The sequence below is a fragment of the Lepidochelys olivacea genome (assembly GCF_965140295.1).
Source record: "Lepidochelys olivacea isolate rLepOli2 genome assembly, chromosome: 9".
In the NCBI taxonomy this organism is placed as follows: Eukaryota; Metazoa; Chordata; order Testudines; family Cheloniidae; genus Lepidochelys; species Lepidochelys olivacea.
Window position 1 is genome coordinate 48,639,078 of NC_140419.1, and position 19,337 is coordinate 48,658,414.

General features: G+C 44.5%; 1 protein-coding gene and 1 long non-coding RNA gene across 6 annotated transcripts in view; one reads left to right on the forward strand and one right to left on the reverse strand.

Annotated features, from left to right (window-relative positions):
* STAG1 (STAG1 cohesin complex component) overlaps nt 1–15,149 on the forward strand; it is a 381,779-nt gene extending 366,630 nt beyond the window's left edge. For all 5 annotated transcript variants that reach the window (XM_084638723.1, XM_084638721.1, XM_084638725.1 and 2 more), the window contains 3 exons: nt 10,938–11,052; nt 12,725–12,805; nt 12,897–15,149. In XM_084638723.1, coding sequence (XP_084494849.1) covers nt 10,938–11,052; nt 12,725–12,805; nt 12,897–12,920 — 220 coding nt within the window. In that variant the 3' untranslated portion in view covers nt 12,921–15,149. The remainder of the gene's footprint in view (nt 1–10,937; nt 11,053–12,724; nt 12,806–12,896) is intronic.
* On the reverse strand, nt 1,656–10,783 carry LOC311526064. The gene is made up of 4 exons (XR_014712944.1): nt 9,244–10,783; nt 8,136–8,261; nt 7,099–7,227; nt 1,656–2,360 (listed from the first exon to the last, which is right to left on the reverse strand). It is a non-coding gene; the product is annotated as an uncharacterized lncRNA (long non-coding RNA).
* Nucleotides 15,150–19,337: the final 4,188 nt, after the last annotated feature.

Here is a 19,337-nt window from a genome sequence, read left to right on the forward strand (position 1 = left end):
ACCTTCAGTCAGCTTTTGAGTCAGGCCAGGAGACACCTCTCCACATACCTGTCTCTGGACTGATCCAGTGCCCTTTCAACCTCAGCGCAGGCTTCCCCTAATAAGGTAAAGACTTTGGAGGCTTCATTGAAGACTTCTAAAAAGAGGAGCGCAGACTCTCACATTAAGGAGCCAGCTCTGAAAAAGCCCAGGAGAGTTCTACAGAGAGATTTACAGTCTCCAAAGCCTCAACCTCTTGACTTGATACCACTGAGTTGAAGGACTCCTCTTCTGGTATTGTGGAGGTGGTGAAGTCCCAAAACTTAAAGGAGAGACACGGCTTCTATAGGGCCTCGGTATCCTCTACCAGCAAGGAGGGCAAACATAGGCATTCTGGATTGGCATCATCAAGTTCAGACCAGCTGTTGGTACCTATGTATTCGTCACCAAGCAAGCATTGGTGCCAGACACCATCAGCTTCTACTTCAGTACACTCTCCATCAATGGTACCATCAACTTCAGCAACTGTGTGCTCGGCTACTGCATCAGTAGTGATCTCCTACTCAGTACCACAAGAATTCAGGTACAAGATACAAAGGATCTCTCTAAAACAGATGAACCAGAGTCCCTGCTCTTTGTAGTTACCATGTGTCTCTCGGTAGCAGGACCTCAATCTCCTGACCACCTTCCTCTGGTAATGCAGGACTCTCCACCACTTTCTGTGAGTGCTCCTCCTTTGAATGAGATGGAGGAGGATGAAGGAGACTTCCAGTTAGTCTCCTCTATTTCTGTTCAGGGTTCTCCAGCATATCCCTTCAGGAACCTACTCTCTGACAGTCACAGGGAAGATCATTATCAAGCCATGGTGGAACCAACCCTATATGCCATCCCCCCTTCCACATGGGTCTCGCCATGGCCATACTTGGATCCCAGGGCTGCCTATTGGAAACAATTGGCCTGACCACCAGTACCATCTTATAGGGAGGCCAGAGTTATCTCCTCCCCAGCCAGCCCCCCTCAAGACTACAGGAGGAGATGTTTGAGAAACAAGAAGCCAGGGCACATAAGGAGACCATCCCTCAAATACCTATTTCATCCTCTTCAGTTGAAGCAGTTGCCTCCACCATCATCCATGGTTGATGATTTTCAGCAATTTTAAGGTTTCATAAAGAGGGTAGCTGACTCTCTTCAAATTCTACGTGAAGAGTTCAAGGATTCATAGCACAAACTGTTGGATATCCTGCAGTCAGCAACACCCTTTAGAGTGGCATTACCAAACAGTGAGGCACTCCTAGATCTAGCTGAAACTGTACGGCAGACACCTGCTATTATTCCACCGTTGTGTAAACAGGTGGATAAGATATATTATGTCCCTCCAAGGATTCTGATTTTTTGTTCTCCCACCCTCCACTTGACTCCCTATTGGTGGATGCAGTAAACGAGCAAGGTAGGCAGCACTTCTCTAAGTCCACTGTATATGACAAAGACTAGAAAAGACTGGATCTCTTTGGACAAAAGTCCTATGCATCAGCAATCCTACAATTCAGGATCGTGAATTATCAGGCAGTCATGGCCAAATATAATTTTACAAATTCACAGCTTTTATTGAACATCTGACACAGGAATATAGGGAGCAGTTCCAGTCCATCATCTCTGAAGGTGAATTATTGGCCAGAACTGCTCTTCAAGCATCCTTAGATGCTGCGGACACTGCTGCCAGGTCCATCTCCATGATGGAGTTATGTGCAGGGCATCATGGCTCCAACTCTTGGAGTTTCAGAGAGAAGTACAGAACACTTTGGAGGACATCCCCTTTGATGGTTATAAGCTTTTCTCAGGGACCACAGATGAGTCCTTGGACATGCTGAAGGATTCTAGGGCTACTTTACAATCCCTGAGTATATATACATCTACAAATAAGAAAAGATTTAGTAAGTCACAGACTTCCCAGAGATTGTGTCCTGGATTTTCTGGATTCCATAGAGCTTCCGAACCACCAAGGAAAAGACACAGATTTCATAGAAAGAGGGCTGCCCAACTACCCTCCACAACCACCCAATCATCTTTGAAGCAACAGTTTAGATGAGTTGGTCAGGAGTTTGAATCCTCCCTCACATCTAATTTTACAGCTGCTCCCATTGGCCCTTCTTCCCCCCTCTTTGGAAGAACTTTGCCTATTTCCAACATGCTTGGGGGAGGATCACTACAGGCAAATGGGTTATTAGGGTCTGTTGGTCCGTTCATGCACCCTTGCTCCATCTCATACTTTTGTCAGAGGTGCTAAAGGGTGGGGCGAACCGACTGTGGCCTCAGTTCCTTATCTCTGCCGCATGGCCCGAGTCGGAGCCTCTGCTGTTCTCTTGTCTCTTGTGATGCTCTTTCTAAAACACAGAAAAAAGACTGTTTTATGCTTGTATATAGTTAGTATTTTTGTTGTTTTTGCAGTAGTTTAATGTTAGTAGTAGTTTTTAGGATTTTTACAGACTTCAGGATGCTGTTTACCGGTCTGCTTTCCCCATCACCCTTCCCAGCACACATACCTGGGTATTGGATTATGCTGAAGATGCTGGGGTTCAAGATCTGTGCCTCTGGCCCTTGCTTGTTCTCCATCAGTGATGAGCACCAACACTGCCTTTACTGCTTGGGAGAAGCCCACATTGCATCCGGGTGCAGTATCTTCCTCTCCTTCCCAAGCCACTCCTTCCACACCTGGGAAGGTCAGTTTGTACCTCAAGGAGCACCTCATGGTGGTCACCATGAGGCCACAGTAGAATCCAGGCCGGGGAAACCTTCCCCCCATCCCCGTACAACGGCCTGAGCGATCTAGGAGCACACCTCATACCACAGAGACCCAGTCTGGTTTCACTGGTACCAGTGCTATGGGATCCCATGCTGGGGCCTAGTCATGAGGCAAGAAAGCATGGCAGTAAATCTTCCTCCAGGCCCAAAAAGGAAACTGCACTGTCCACAATTTCCAGCCATGGAGTCACACACAATGCCGGACCCACCAATTCTGTCCACCAAGTCAGACATCCCTTCCAGATCCGCACCACTAAAGTCAAGGGAACCCTCAGTCCTCCGTTCCAGCTCCAGTTCTGACTGCAGAGCGTGTACCACTGACATTTGAGTTGGCTCCTGAGCCTCATGAACTCTTTGTCTTGGAGGAGGTGATGTCTCCATGTCTTCAGGTTCAGTCGCCACTTAAGGGGGTATGCTGTCAAGATCATGTTCCTTCCTGCTCCCTTACACCTCCTGCAGTTCCAATGTTTCTGAAGGTACCACCGTTGGAACCAGGCTCTGACTTTCAGCATCGGAGGACTCAGATAAAGCACAGGATCTGCCCCTCCTGTACCGTCAATATAACTATCTGAAGGTACCGCCGACTCACTGGCAGTGCTCTCCCTTTCTCCAGCAAAGGAATCATTGGTACCCCACTTCTGGGGGCCTTCCGCAGCAACTATTGGATCCACCTTGTTGGCTGTACTGGGGGACCTGACCCCAGTATCCGCATTCGGAACCTTCCCACTCAGCTTGTGAGGAGTCCCCCATCTGGTTTCTTCAACTGTTATTGAGTACGCGTTCACGCATTGGAGCCTAACTCCAATGATACCACTGGAACCAGAGAGTTTCTCTTTGTCAGCCTTGAATATTGCAGTGTCTTCGGCTCCCTCCTCACCATCAGATTACTACCGCCAGTTCCAGGACCTTTTAAGCAGAGTGGCTGAACACCTCCACATCCCACTGGAGGAAGTATAGGAAAAACAACACCAGCTGCTTGACATCTTGCATGCCTCATTACTGACCAGAGTGGCTCTACCAACTGATGCCATTCTGCAACCAGCCCAGACTGTCTGGCATACTCCGGCCACTTGCGCACCCACCCCAGGGGGGCAGAGAAGAGGTACTATGTACCTGTGAAGGGGTCTGAGTTCCTGTTCTCTCACCTCCCACCCAATTCCCTCATTATATAGGTGGCGACGGAGCAGACCCAGCAACAGCACCCACACTCCACCTCAGCAGACAAGGAGGGCAAACAACTAGACCTGGGTTTCAAGGTCTTCTCCTCTGCCAGCCTTCAATTTGAAATCTCCAATTACTTGATTCTATTAGCTAAATACAACTTCCTTACCTACAGCAAGTTGACAGACTTTGCAGACAAGCTTCCTCAGCAGGATTGTGCCCGCTTCTAGGCGATCTTAGTGGAAGGGAAACTGTTCTTGAGGACGGCACTCCAGGCTGCAGTGGACGCAGCAGACACTGCTTCGTGCAAGATGGCTAAGGGAATTGTCATGAGGAGGAAATTGTGACTACATTCTTGTTTCTCAAGGAAAGTATAAAACACCATAGAGGACCTCCCTTTCAATAAGTCTCCTCTCTTCAATCAGAAGACAGGCAATTCCCTCCACTCACGTAAGGGTTCCAGAGCCACTCTTCAGTTGCTGGGTATCTCCACACCAGCAGCCAAGTGCAAGCTCTACCACCTGCCACTGACGGAGCAATTCAGAATTCCTCACTTCTTCCATCAGCAGCCCTATGAGCTTCCTTGCATATGACAGAAGATCCAACAGCCCCGTCCTCTCTGTTCATCATCATAGTCTTCAGCATCTCCTACTCAGTCTTCACAGAAGCAATATTTCTGAGTGCATCTAGAGAGCCGCCAAGCAACTTGCCTCTTGCCATACACCCAACCCACCCCCTTACAGGGGCATCTAGCACTCTTTTTATCAGCTTGGAGCATAATAATAATGGGCAAGTGGTTCTGGATGTCATTCAGTGTGGCTATACAATCAAGTACACAATGCTACCTCATCCACGTCGCCCACCCCAGCCCTGCCTCAGAAGCCACTCTCATGACAGTATCCTTGCCTTAGAAGTGGACTCCCTACTGAAAGGGGAGCAATAAAACCGATGCCTATGACCTATCAAAGCACAGGGTTCTAGTCCATGTATTTCCTGGTTCCCAAGAAGAAGGCAGGTGGAGACTGATCTTATACCTCCATTGTCTCAACCACTTCATACTCAAGCCAAAGTTTCATATGGTCATCCTAGCAGTCATCATACCTTCGCTAGAAAAAGACGTGGTTTATGGCTCTCGATATGCAGGATGCTTACTTTCATGTAGCTATCCATCCTACCCACAGATGTTTCTTGATATTCATGGCAGGTCCTCAACACTTCCAATACAGGATTCTGCTGTTCGACTCAGTACTGCTCCACAGATCTTCACCAAAGTTTTCTCTGTGGTAGCAGCCCACCTCTGGAATCAGGGTGTCCTTATATTCCCTTATCTTGATGACTGGCTGCTAGCAGCATTATCCAAACGGGAGGTTCGAGCCTCGACCTCTGTGCTGCTCATACTCCTCTCCGCCCAGGGGGTGAGCATAAATATTGAAAAATTGACTTTGATACTCACTCAGTCCCTAGAATTCATAGGGGCCTGCATGGATTCAGTATTGGTGCATGCCTATCTACCAGAGGACAGATTCCAGACCCTCCAAGAACTTATTGATGGTGGTCTCCATTCCTTCTGTTCTTGCCAGGGGTTGCCTTTCCCTTCTTGGCCTGTACGTATGTTATCACCTTCACTTGTCTTCGCTTTCACTGCCTGCAGCTGTGGCTCCTGAGGGCCTATTTTCCCACGCACCATACCATAGACTTCCTACAGACAGTACCACCCAAGGTTCTCTTCCCCTCAGGTCAAGTCTGCACCAGAATACCGTTCCTTCCGTCCTCCTTGAACATGATGCTCTTTACTGATGCATCGCTTGCTGGATTGGGTGCCCACATGAGCAATCACATGACATGCGACTTGGACTGCTCAAGAATCCTGGATGCACATCAACATCCTGGAACTTCAGGCCATGCAGAGAGCATATTGTACATTTCTCCTATCCTTTCACTTCTTTCATGTTCTCATCATGTCAGACAACACCACCACCATTTACAGCATCAAGAAACAAGGGGCCATGAGGTCGCCAGCACATTGTGCAGAAGTAGTTCATTTTGGGGATTGGTGCATTGTCAGCAGCATATCTTCCCGGGTCTCCAAACATAATTGTGGACTCTCTCAGCAGGAAATTTGTATCCGATCATGAATAGGAACTCCACAGCACCATGGTCGCATACATTTTCAACCTCTGTGGGACTCCAACCAGAGACCTCTTCACTTCCAACGCCAACATCAAATGCCCACAGTACTGCTCACAGTGAGGGTGGAGGGGTTGGCACCCTCTCCCAAGGTGATGCCCTAGTCATACACTGGTTGAAACAGATCAATTATTCCTTTCCTCCCCTATTGCTCCTGCCATGTGTCCTACACAAGATCCAGCAGGAGAGAACAACGACCATTGTGATCACCCTTTTCTGGCCTTGCCAGTTCTGGGTTCCCCTCCTTCACTATGTCAGTGCATCCCCCACTTCTGCTGGTAGTTTCCCTGGAACTCCTCACACACCATGGTGTCTGTTGATCAGGATATCTGATCTTGCCATTTCACCTATGAGTTTGGTTTTTGGGTGGACATCTTCGCTAGAGCAGTACAAGACATCATTTCAAGTAGCAGAAATGAGTCAGTGACGTGGTCCTATAGGGCCAAGTGGAAGTGTTTCACCTTATGGGCCCAGCAGAGGGGTCTTGCCTCTGAGGATGTAGACATCCCTCTTATTCTGGACTACCTCCTGTCCCTGAAGGCGTCAGGACTCTCTCTCAACTCCATCAAGGTGCACATAGCTGCTATCAGTGCCTTGCACCACCACCACCCTTCATGGAGGGGCACTCTGTCTTTACACACCCCTTGATTACCACATTTTGGAAGGGCCTCTTATGAACTTATCCACCTGTTCAACCCATTTCTCCCCAATGGGACATCAGTCTTGTCCTCTTGGTGTTGATGAAATCATCATTTGAATCTATGGCCTACTGCACCCTGTCTCTCCTTTCCATGAAGGTCATCTTCCTGGTAGTTATTACTTCCGTGAGAAGGGTAGGCGAACAGGGGGCCATGATGGCAGAACCCCCCCCCTTTGCCACATTCCATAAGGACAAGGTTTCACTGCACTTGCACCCCAAGTTTCTGCCAAAGGTGGTATCCTGCTTTCATCTCAACCATCCCATACACTTACCTGCTTTCTTTCTGAAGCCTCACACCTCAACGGAAGAACGGCACCTTCACTCCCTCAGTGTCCACAGGATCCTGGCCTTCTACTTGCATAGGACGAGATAATTCAGGAAGTCCCCTAGACTCTATTGCTCTAGTGGAAAAGATTAAGGGGCAAGTGATCTCCACTCAAAGGATCTCTAAGTGGTTTTCGGGGTGTATTATGCTCTATCAGTTGTCAGGACTGTCTCCACCCCTTGGGGTATGAACCCACTCCACAAGGGCACAAGCATCAACTACAGCCATGCTTCATGATGTACCACTTACAGACATATGTAGGGGGCCATGTGAAGTTCGGTACGTACCTTCTCTTCCCATTATGCCTTAGTATGAGACTGCAACGGATGCCTCGTTTGGCATGGCTGTTCTCCATTTCACAGTTCCATCATCTTCCTCATACCCTTGTCCTAACTAGGTGGTGGTTGTTAATCACCCTCAGTGGAATACAGTAGGGACCATCGTTCAAAGAAGAAGAGGCTGTTACTTAACTATAACTGGAGGTTCTTCAAGATGTGTGGTCCCTATCTGTATTCCAGTCCCGCTCTCCTTCCCCTCTACTGCGGATCTGTTTCATTTGCAGTGGAGAAGGAACTGAGAATGTGGTTGGTCCGCCCCGCCCTTTATCGCCTCAGACAAAACCATAAGGCAGAGCAAGGGTGCATGTGCGTACCAGTGGACACTACTGCTTTAAAAATCTCCGGCTCTGGACTCATGGCGCATGTTTATAAGCCTCAGTGGATTACAAATAGGGACCACACGTCTTGAAGAACCTCCAGTTACAGGTAAGTAAAAAGTCCTCTTTTTCTTTCACTAGAGAAAGGGGATTGATCATCAGCCCTCTAACTACAAGATACCTATTTTTGTACAATGATTCACCCATCACACAGGAGCTACCTACACTTCAGTATAGGCCAGGATCATGTACAGTACCAAGTGCTCTCTTTTGGTCTTTCCTCAGTCCCAAGGGTGTTCTCAAAGGTCTTGGTGGGAGTGGCTGCTTACCTCCAACAAAAAGCGATCCTAGTCTTCCTGTACTTCAACAACTGGCTACTCAAGGGCTGTTCTTGTGAAGCAGTGCTATCTTCCACCCAGATAGCCCTTGCTCTGTTTCAGGAGTTGGGTCTGCAACTTAACGTAAAAATATCCATGTTAACCCCTGTACAGAAGATAGAGTTTATAGGGGTGCATCTAAACTCATTAACAGCCTGACCCTACCTTCCCTTAGACAGATTTGTAACTTTGTCAGGTCTGGTGTAGGCAATTAAAGGGAGCCCTTGGACCACAATAAGGAACTGTCGAGCTCCTGGGACACAGGGCACCTTACACCTTTGTGATCAATCACTCAAGGCTACGCCTCTGCTGCTTCCAGGGTTGGTTCAGAGACATCTTGTACAGACAGGTGATGGTTCCTCTACAAGTAAAAAAGTCCCTAGACTGGTGGAAAGATCAACTCAACCTCTGTTCAGGTGTTCCTTTCTGTCGCTGAGATTCATCAGTGACTTTAACAGACACATCACTTCTGGAATGGGGAGCCGACCTCAGCACCCTCACAACTCGGGGCAGATGGACAACTCAGGAAACCAGTCTCCACATCAATCTATTGAAGATCAGGGCTGTCAGGAGGGTTTGCCTTCATTTCCTACCCCTCATCAAGGGTGAATCAATGAGGGTCATGATGGACAACGTATCCTGTACATTCTATATTAACAGCAGGGAGGAGCAAGATCCCTCTCCCTATATGCCAAAGCCATGAAACTATGGAACTAGTGCATAACTTATCACATCCAAATTTCAGCAGTCTGCCTCCCAAGTGTTCAGAACACCACAGCCAATGTCCTCAAGAGGCACTTCTCACAGGACCATGAAGGGGAGCTAGACACCCATGTTCTCCACAGCATATTCCAAAGATGATAGATCTCTGCGCCACCTCCAGAAATAGGAAGTGCCCTCTCTTCTGCTCAAGAGTGGGTATAGGCCACCAATCCCTGGGAAACACCTTTCTTCTCTCTTGGAAGAATGTATTCTACGTGTTTGCGCCAACGCCACTGATACTAAGCTTGATGAACAGGATCAGACAGGACAGAGCCAAAGTTATACTAATAGTGCCTACCTGGCCAAGACGAGCTTGGTTCTTTTACCGACTTCACCTGTGTGTCCAACCATAATTCAGGCTTCCAACCATTCTTCATCTCTTGTCGAAGGATGCCAGTCATGTGTTTCATCCCAACCTAGTAGTTCTCCACCTCAGGGCGTGGGTCCTCAATGGTTCATGGGGTTAGTATTCTCCTGCTCTATAGAAGTACAACAGGTGTTACTGAATAGTAGAAAGAGGTCAACTCATGCTATTTACCTGCAGAAATGGAAGAGATTCTTCCTTTGATGTTGTCCTCACTGCCGCCTGCCTGAGTTGAAGACACTTTCAGCCATCCTGGATTACCTCTTGGATCTGAAGAAATCAGGGTTATCAGTTATTTCAGTTAAGGTTCATTTGGCCACAATATCAGCCTTTCTTCCTCTGGTAGAAGGATTTTTGCTCACCCTGTACCTAGGTTCATTAAGAGCTTGAGGAATCTCTATTCCCAGATTAGGGACCCCACTGCAACCTGGGACCTCAACTGGGTATTTTGATACTGCGATAGGTTCAAACGGCAATCAGCTCTCTGTTCCATTTATCTTTAGCCTATTTAGTAGCCATCACATCAGCCAGTAGTGTCACGGAGATTGGTGCTTTGGTGACCCTGCAGGAATCCTATTTTCATACCCTGGATGTTAGAAGAACTTTGGCTTTCTACTTAGATAGGACCGAGCAATTTAGAAAGTCACCTAGGCTCTTCATCTCCTTCACTGGTAGATCCAAGAGCTCCACAATCTCTCCTCAGAGACTATCAAGATGGATATCTCAATGTCTTATCACTTGCCATGATGCTGCAGGCATTCATCCCTCCCAAAGGTGATAGCACATGGGACCAGAACGCAGGTAACATCTACAGCATTACTTAAGAATGTTCAGTATCTGATATATGTAGGGTGGCTACATGGGCTTCAATACATACATTTTTGAAACATCAAGCCCTGATCCATGCCACCAGATCTGATGAGGCACTTGGTATTGCAAGTATCTTCAGTTCTGCACTCACTTCCTAAACTCCTTGCTCCTTCTGGGGATACTGCTCAGAAGTCACCTGAAGCGGAGCACCCATAGTACTTGAAGAAGAGGAGGTTACTCACTTTGTGTAGTAACTGCAATTCTTCAAAATGTGTCCCCTGATGAGTGCTCCACTACCACCCTCCCTTCCCTCTGCTTTAGACTGTTCTCTATGGGACATGGGTGGAGAAGAAACTGAGGGTGGTTTGCCCGCATGCCCCTATATCGTCTCAGTGTTCAGCATGAGGTGGCATAGGGCGCATGTGTGGGCCAAAAAGACACTGCTAACTGAAAATCTTCAGTCAAGGACTCAAGAGGCGCAGGTGCACCTGAAGTGGAGCATCCATAGGGATACACATCTCAAAGAACCAGAGTTACTGCAGAAAGTGGGTAACCTCTTCTTAAATGTTTGCAATGCGCTTATATAGGACTGTTTATCTTAATCTTTCAAAGAGTGTTAAGTTATTTTGACATCTGAGATCTCCATTCAGTAGCTAACATGATAAATGGGTTATTTTTGTTTTCAGCCTAAAGTATTAATGTTCAGCCCAAAGAGTGGAAGGCTGGTTGTTTGTAATTAAAAATTTTAAAAAAGGAGAAGAAAAAACCATGGTTGGAAGTGTTAAATGCCTTGATAATGTTTTCTCTTTAATAATCAGACGGGGTCTAATGGAGGATGATGCTGAGCCCATCTTTGAAGATGTAATGATGTCCTCACGAGGTCAGCTAGAGGATATGAATGAGGAGTTTGAAGACACCATGGTCATTGATCTGGTCAGTAAGGCCTGAATATTAATAACAAGTTTTAAATGGGTCAGGATAGTTAGAGGGTAAGAAACTACAAAAACAGCTTCCCAAAATGATCTGCCTGCCTTCTAGTTTTTTGAGCACCTGATTGAGGGAGATGATTGGAGGGCCATCAACTGTAAGTACGGACCCCACTGATCTCCTGATTGTAGAAACACAGGAACTATTACTCAGCCACAGCTCCTTCCAGTGTAGTGTCCTAGTCTAGGTAGTAACAAGTACCTGGTGCTTGAAGAAGGTAAAAAAAAACTCACCATAATACACCTCGCCAGTTGTGAGAACATTCTTTCCTAACAGATCTGTTTATACCCCAAAGCATGAGATGTCATTTCCCTTGTATTGTTTTGATGGGTGGCTAATTATTCATAGTAGTAGCAGTACAAGTGCCTCAGTTGTCCAAATGGTCTTTTTTAAAATCCAATAACTGCATTTGCCTCAGTGACCTCTTGTCACAGTACTGGCTGGCTACATACTGCCTAGTATTTCCTTTTATTGGTTCTGAATTTACTGTCATTTTAATTTTGAATGTGGTTGCTTCGTATTATGTGAAATGTGGAAAAGGAAGGACTGATCAGCTTTCACTGTACTATCTTTAGCATTTTGCATACTTCAGCCAAGCTCCTTTTATCCTATCCATCCTAAATAATCATAGGCCAAATTTTCAATCTTGGGTGTTTGAAGTTAGGTGTCTAACTTTGAGTGCTCAACATATTGTAAGATTGGGTCCTAAGAGCTCTGCTTTTCTGCAAGGATGTCACTAACAATTCAGTTGCTGCCTCAAAGGCTCAGCTGTTATTAGCACTCGTATCCTTTTTTAAAAAATAATAATAATAAAAATCACTTTTTTATGGGTAATCCAATAAGAGAGGAGGCAAAGGATTTGATCCAGGTCCCATTCAGATCAATTGAAAACTCCCATTGACTTGAATAGTGTAGGATGAAGCCCAAAGGGAACAAATATTCCCTAACACAGACTACACTGTATTGAGACCTTTTTCGAAAGTCTGATTTATTTACTGTAGGTGCATTCCAATTTCAAAGCTGGACTGGCATGAGAAAGGTAAATCTTAGAAGTGAAGAGTACCAGAGAGTTTCATGAAGCCCAGTCTATGGCCCTGATTCTGGAAAGCATCCCTATTCAGGAAGGGCACATAAGCAAGTGCTTAAAGTTAAGCACATGCTTAAATCCCATTGGAAATAACTGGAGTTAAGCACATACTTGAAGATAAGTGTGTGCTTGAGTACTTTCCTGCACTGGGGCCTATATTAGGCCTGGTCTAAGCTTAGCAGTTAGGTCAACATAGCTATGGTGCTCCAGGGTATGAAAGATTCATACCCCTACACACTGTAGCTATCCCAACCTAACCCCTGGTGAAGATGCAGCGAGGTTGATGGAAGAATTCACTACAGTACCATAGTTGTGCTGCAATAGTGCCTATAGTGTAGATGTGGCTTTAGTATCTAGAAATCCTTGCCAAACCCAACTCACCAGAGGAAGCCACTAACATGCTTCTGTACATTGTGTGTATCCTGTACATATATTTCTTTTAAGTGACATGAACATAGTATGTTACTCTAAATGAGGAACTGTTCCTACCTGAATACAGGGAACAATTCAATAAATGACTTCTTCTTCCAGCCACCTTCAAGAAACCGACGAGAACGAGCTGAATTGAGGCCGGACTTCTTTGACTCTGCAGCTATCATTGAGGACGATTCAGTAAGATTTTACTTAGCACTGTTTTCCATTTGTTTGAGGGCTTTTTATTTTACCTCCAAAGTTAACTGATGTTTTTTAATCATTTTTCTAGGGATTTGGAATGCCTATGTTCTGAAGTCTGGGGAAGACGTTTTACAAATTTGGAACTCTATTGTTTAGAGCTAGAGGCCTATATACTGTGATAGCTTGTATGAAAACCACATTTTTGATGTGATATGGTTTGATTTTTAACCAAATGATTACAGTCAATCCCATTTTGTAGTGAAAGAGGAGAAGAGGACCTTCTTAATGATACAAAGGAATGTTGGCCAATCCAATCACCTCAGAAAGGCTGACCTAAAAGAATCGTTTGTATCCCTGTTCTTGACTGTCCTTATACAGATGGTTTTTTTCCTGGATGGGAAGGGAGTTTTAAATTGTTAAGACAGCTGTCAAAATAAACACTGTTCTACACATGTTTTCTGAAAACATTGAATGAAAACAAAAAACTTTTTAACTTTATTTTTCTGCTGTACAATTTAAAACTGTTTTAACATTTGCCTTTTTATGTTTTAAAAGCTAGCCATTTTTATTAAACCTATGCCTGTCAGTGACTGACTAGCAATGATGCTATAAGCAGGTCATCCTGGCTGCAGAAATGTGTTTTTAAACACACTGGATTTGATTAACAGTATGGTACGTGTATATCCTCTCATAGGCATTGAAAAGAGCAGAACACTCTTACAAAAGAGGTTAGAAATCTAATGAAGTGCATCTCTGCCAAAAAAGTCAGATTCTGATATGATAAACCCAGATTTTATACTCTTGAGAAGATTTATTTTTATTTATAATGGGGCATAAAATAAGAGATGTCCATGAAGCCACTTTTCCAACAGATGCTGTGTAACATTCATTTTATATAGCACATGGGGACACAAAAACAGTACATTTTCTATTGGTACTTGCTCTGTGCATTTTTAGCAACTTATACCAGCAAATAAAGTATTCTCAGTAAAACACACAAATGGTTCTCAAGTAGTCACTTTGCTGTTTTTACTACCTATTTCATGCCCTGCCAATCCAAGGTACATAAACAGCAACTTTCCTATATAAAATAGATCAAGGGGGGAGAAAAGGAATCGCTTTAGCATTCTAAAAGCAATTTTAACTGTACCATATAAAAATGTCTACTTTCCATGCCGCAAATACCCTTTTGTGCTATTTTTGTAAATTAATTTTGCCAGTTAGAAGTACTGTACGTGCTGCATAGAAATTTGTGCTTAGATGGTGAAGTTCTTAAGCTTACAATGGAATACAGCTACATTTTCAGTGTTAACTGTGCATATTAAGAGTAATTCTTTGAAAAAATACAATTTTTCAAAAAAGTAAAAAAAACCCAAAAAGTTCTCAGCTAATTCATTGTAATAAGAGATTTTCAGTGTCTTCAATGATTTGGAATCTCATTATGCTTAGATTTTATGACTCTGCCTAGTAGCTGCTACTGTAGTTTAAAACTGGCCTGACATTCAGAGGTGCTGACCACCCACAACTCCCACTGACTAAAGGACCTCTGAAAATCAGCACCAAAACGTTAATCTTCCTTTCTGAGTTTGAATGTTAGCATTTGAGATACAAAGCGTATTGACCCACTTCAAGCACAGCAGGTTTAGAGTTGCTTTTATTAGCAACTGCAAAATTATCATGGAGCTTTCTCTTTTACAAGGTCATTTGGAAAAAACCATCATGTACACCTAGTACTTATCTTTGGGGAGGAAAAAACAACTAATGTAAAAACAAATCATTCTTTTCATTCTTTTAACAGCTGAGATTTTTCTCAATGTGTACAGTTCTCAGAAAGTCTTGGTTGCCAAAAATGTTTAACTCGGTAATTCAGCCATTCCTCAAGTGTAGATGGGGGACTATTGTAACAGCCTCTGAGGTTGCTGGATCATTTCTTTATAACCAGGGTGCAAGTTACCCCCAGGGGATAGAGGGTGGGCAGGAATGGCTGCATTATCATGTCAGCACTGTAGTTCTGTGAGCATAGTAGCATAATAAATGCTGCATGGTTTGAGTCATAGTCACAGACAAACCTCGTGCTTCGCAGTCCTCTGTGTGGAAAACTGAACCCTGAGTTATAGATTGTAAACTACTGTATAACATAACAAAGGTCACTTGGACGGCCCCTCCAATGGGTTTCCAGTTCAGTTCGCAGTCAATAGGTTTTTTGTATTGAGAGTGTCTCCTTGATTGGTTTTGCTAGTCATTCTGTAAATTGTACATTTACAATATGAGGTTTTTTTTTTCCTTTTGTACAATTTAAAACTGATGCTTCACCTTTCCTTTAATAAACTATTCAAAGTCATGTGTGTGTGGTGAGCATCCTCTTCGCCATACATCATTTTAAAATAGCATCTGGCCGGTCATCACAGAACATTCCCGTAGATAAGGTTGAAAGGCAGCTTTCACTTTAAGCCGCAACTCCCTCTCCAGACTCCATGTGGCTATTGCTCATGTTCAGGCTTAGGTCTCAGGGCAAAGGAGATTTGTGTGTGATGTTTGCAGTAAATCTGATGAGTTGTCATTTGAGTCTGGGAATTTTGAACTATTACAGGCTTTCTCATTAGAGAACAGCAATGTCTTTGCCATGATTCAAAGACACATTTCAGGTGAATTACACTCCTTCCACTTAAAGCTCAAGTAACCATGTAGGTAGAGTACAGGGATGATTCAGAAATAAAAAGGTTTAACATTCCAATAGGCTGGAGTTTGTGATAAAGATTTACAAATTCACCAAGGTGACTGTCTCCTCCACTGCTACTGAGAGTCTGAAAATCTGGCATGACTTTCACCAGTGCCAAGCTGTGAATGCACTCGCTTCTACAGTGTCAAGGAGAACTGAGATATCTACTGGTGAACTGGTGAAGATGCAGTGTGGTCCAAGGGGTAGTGCGCTGAGCTAAGATTCAGGGGACCTACATTTTGTTCTAGATCTACCATTAGCAGGTTGGGTGATCTTGTTCATGTTGCATCACCTCTCTGGCCTGGATCTACACAGGGACTTAGGCATTGCAATACTACGCAGCATGATACCTAGCAAATCACAGGAACACCACTGCAGTCCCCATAGCCTGAGCTAGACTCCTAGGTTCCTTATACAATGAATGGGGAGAGATAGGAGCTTTAGAATGTGATCCACAAAAGCCAGCACACTAGGCAGAGAGCTGCCTGAGCTGCCAGTGGGAGATGATGATACAGGTACATGCTAAGCCTCGTCTCTCTCTTGGAGAGAGGCACCTATCTCTGCTATTAAGTTACAAATGGAAACAAGCTACTTGGAGTCAGGCAGCTTAGGCACATAAGGCATTTCTTGTGGGAATGAGTTAGGCACCTGCCTCAGTCCATGCACACGGGAGGGGAAGGCAGGGAGAAGAGGAGGTGGTACCCACCTCATAACTTTTAACCCAGTAATTTAGAGCACTTGCCTGGGATGTGCAAGACGCAGGGTCAATTCCCCCTCTCTGCCAAAGGAGAGGTGAAAGAATTTGAACAGGCATCTCCTGTTTTTCAGGAGGACGCTCTAACCACTGAGCTCTGGGCTATTCTGATGTGGAGGACATTCCCTACAAGTCTGTTCTATTGATGCCATTCCAGTTTGGATAAACAATGAAATAGTGATGGGAGCACGGTGACTGATCCTAGTATTTTCCACCTCCCAGGTGGGTGCCTTAACCACTGGACTACAGGGTCATTCTCTCTTCCTTATTTTCTGACCTGGTGGGGGTTAGAAGTTGGGAAACTGAGTCTCAAATCCACCCAATTTAGGCTTAATCAATTTTCCTATTTATAAACTTCAGAGAGAATTATTGTCACGTATATGTCTGGACATACATTTATGCCAAATAAATAGGGCTCTACCAAATTCACGGCCATGAAAAATGCATCACGGACCATGAAATCTGGTCTCCCCCCATGAAATCTGGTCTGTTGTCTGCTTCTACTCTATACTATACAGATTTCATGGGGGAAACCAGTGTTTCTCAAATTGGGGATCCTGACCCAAAAGGGAACTGCAGGGGGGGGTCACAAGGTTATTTTAGGGGAGAGTTGCAATATTGTCACCCTTACTTCTGCTCTGTCTTCAGAGCTGGACATCCGGAGAGTGGTGGCTGTTGGACAGGTGCCCAGCTCTGAAGACAGCGTGCCACCAGCAGCAATGCAGAAGAAAGGGTGGCAATACCATACCATGCCTGCCTTACTTCTGCACTGCTGCTGGCAGCAGCTCTGCCTTCAGATCTGGACAACTGGAGAGCATCAGCTGCTGACCAGGATCTCAGTTCTGACGGCAGGCAGCGCTGCCGCCAGCAGCAGTGCAGAAGTAAGGGTAGCAATACCACAACCCCTCCTATAATAACCTTGCAACAAAAAAAACCTCCTTTTTGGGTCAGGATCCCTACAATTACAACACTGAAATAGCTGAAATCATGACATTGATTATTTTTAAAATCTTATGACTATGAAATTGACCAAAATGGACTGTGAATTTGGTAGGGCCCTACAGATAAATAAACAGCCCAAGTTACCACATTCCAGGTGGGACATACCGCAGTACAATCCAGACTAGTTGGGGGGCTGTGTCATCCCTGTCCTGCACCTTGGAAGAGGAGCGGGGAATCCCTGGGATGTTTGTCCCTCCTTTTTCTGCTTTCAGTCCCTATCTTGAAAAACATTTCCAGTTTAGATCCAGGAGACAAAAAGTCTATGTGGAAGAATGTTCCCTATTCAGCTTTTTTGCCTGTTCAAATTTCCTGTTTTCCCACTCTGCTTGATGACCCTGTTTACTGCTTAAATGCAAATTAAGGCAAGCATACGTTCCTTCCTTTATTTAGGACAGACGTGACTTCTGCTTCGGCAGAGCTGTGGGGTTTGGAACATGTGTAATAACATCATAGAGGGGAGTCTTGTAACTTCCCATACAGTGTTGCCACATGTTTTTTACCATGACAATACTGACCAGCAAATTAAGAATTTTCAAATGATACCTTACAAGTCAAACTTTGTACAGAGATTATTACAATAGCTTGTAGGGTGTGAATACAGAGGTGCATTCCATCTCACCTCCCTCCTTTAAAAAGCTGAGGTAGGATTAGCTATTGGCTGACCTGGAGGCAGCAGGTCAGGGCCCTCTTTCCTGGACAAGGCATCTTCCACCATCTTTTCTTTTCCCTTTATATACAGTTTGCATATCAAATCCGTTTAAATCCTAGCCCAGTGTCTGAAGCATCTGTACACAGTTCAAACACTTGGTCAAAAGCTGGACTAGCGAGAAAAATTTTTCCAGACAAGATTTTTCTTTACCTTATCAAAACCCTCTAGACATGTCTTTGTCCATTCTACTTTGTTAGGCTCAGTCTTTTTACATAGATCTGTGACTGTAGATACAACGTCACTGAACCCACACGCAAACTTTCTGTAATAGTTTACCAGTCCTATGAAAAATTGGACCTGATTTTTAGTTTGGAATTACAGACCAATTTACAGTGGCTTCAACTTTCATGGGATCTGGGGATATTTGACTCCCACCTACCCAGTGTCCCAAATCAGGAATTCTGGCTGCTCCAGTTTTTTACACTTAGAGGATTTTATGGTTAGGCCTGCCTTTTTGAGTTTTGACAGCTCAATTTCCAAATGTTTTTTGTGATCAGATCAAGTGTTGCCAAACACTGCATATGCCCTTGCAATATTCTACAAATCATTTCACACTTGGTTGACGAGCCTCTGAAAAGTGGTTCCTTCATTAATTAAACAAAATGGCAGCATTGTGAACTCCGACTCTCATATCAGTGATGAAAGCAATTTTTTTCTGTGCTTCCTTATGTAAAGAAATTTGCCAGTAACCTCTAGTTAAATTCAAAGAACTGAGATACTTAGCTTTGCTCAAAGTGTCCAGCATGTCATCAATTCTAGGCCTGGGACACACATCTGGTACTGTGACAGGACTGAGTTTTCTATAATCAACCCAAGGCTTTACAGTGTTATCTCTCTTAGAGACCAAGCCAACAGATGCTGCCCAAGAGCTGTCAGACTCTTTAATTACTTCCAGGTCTAACATGTTTTGTATTTCTAAACGAATTTGTTCCTGTATCTTGTCAGTGGCACTGTAGGGTCATCTGGGAAGTGGCTGTGTCCTTGTGTAATGATTTTATGAGTCAGCAAGTATATCCTCCTCCATCATGTCTTTTAACTCTTCTCTGAACTTTTGTACATATTAAGTTATTGGCTTGCCATCTGCCTCAGTGTTAGAGCTACTGCCTCAGGATATATGGTGGCAAAATCCACCACCATCAAGATATATTTCTTCACCCTTTGGGTAATACGTGGCAAAGGGCCCACACTGTCCATTGCTAGCCTCAGAAATGCCTCTTGTACTACAGGCAATGGGTGTAAGGGAACTTTCTCCATATGCTCCAGGTCAGAGCTTCTACTCTCATCTCTCTGTGACGCATAAAAAAAAAAAGCCAGTTTTTAGTATTGTACATACGTAGTTAATTTT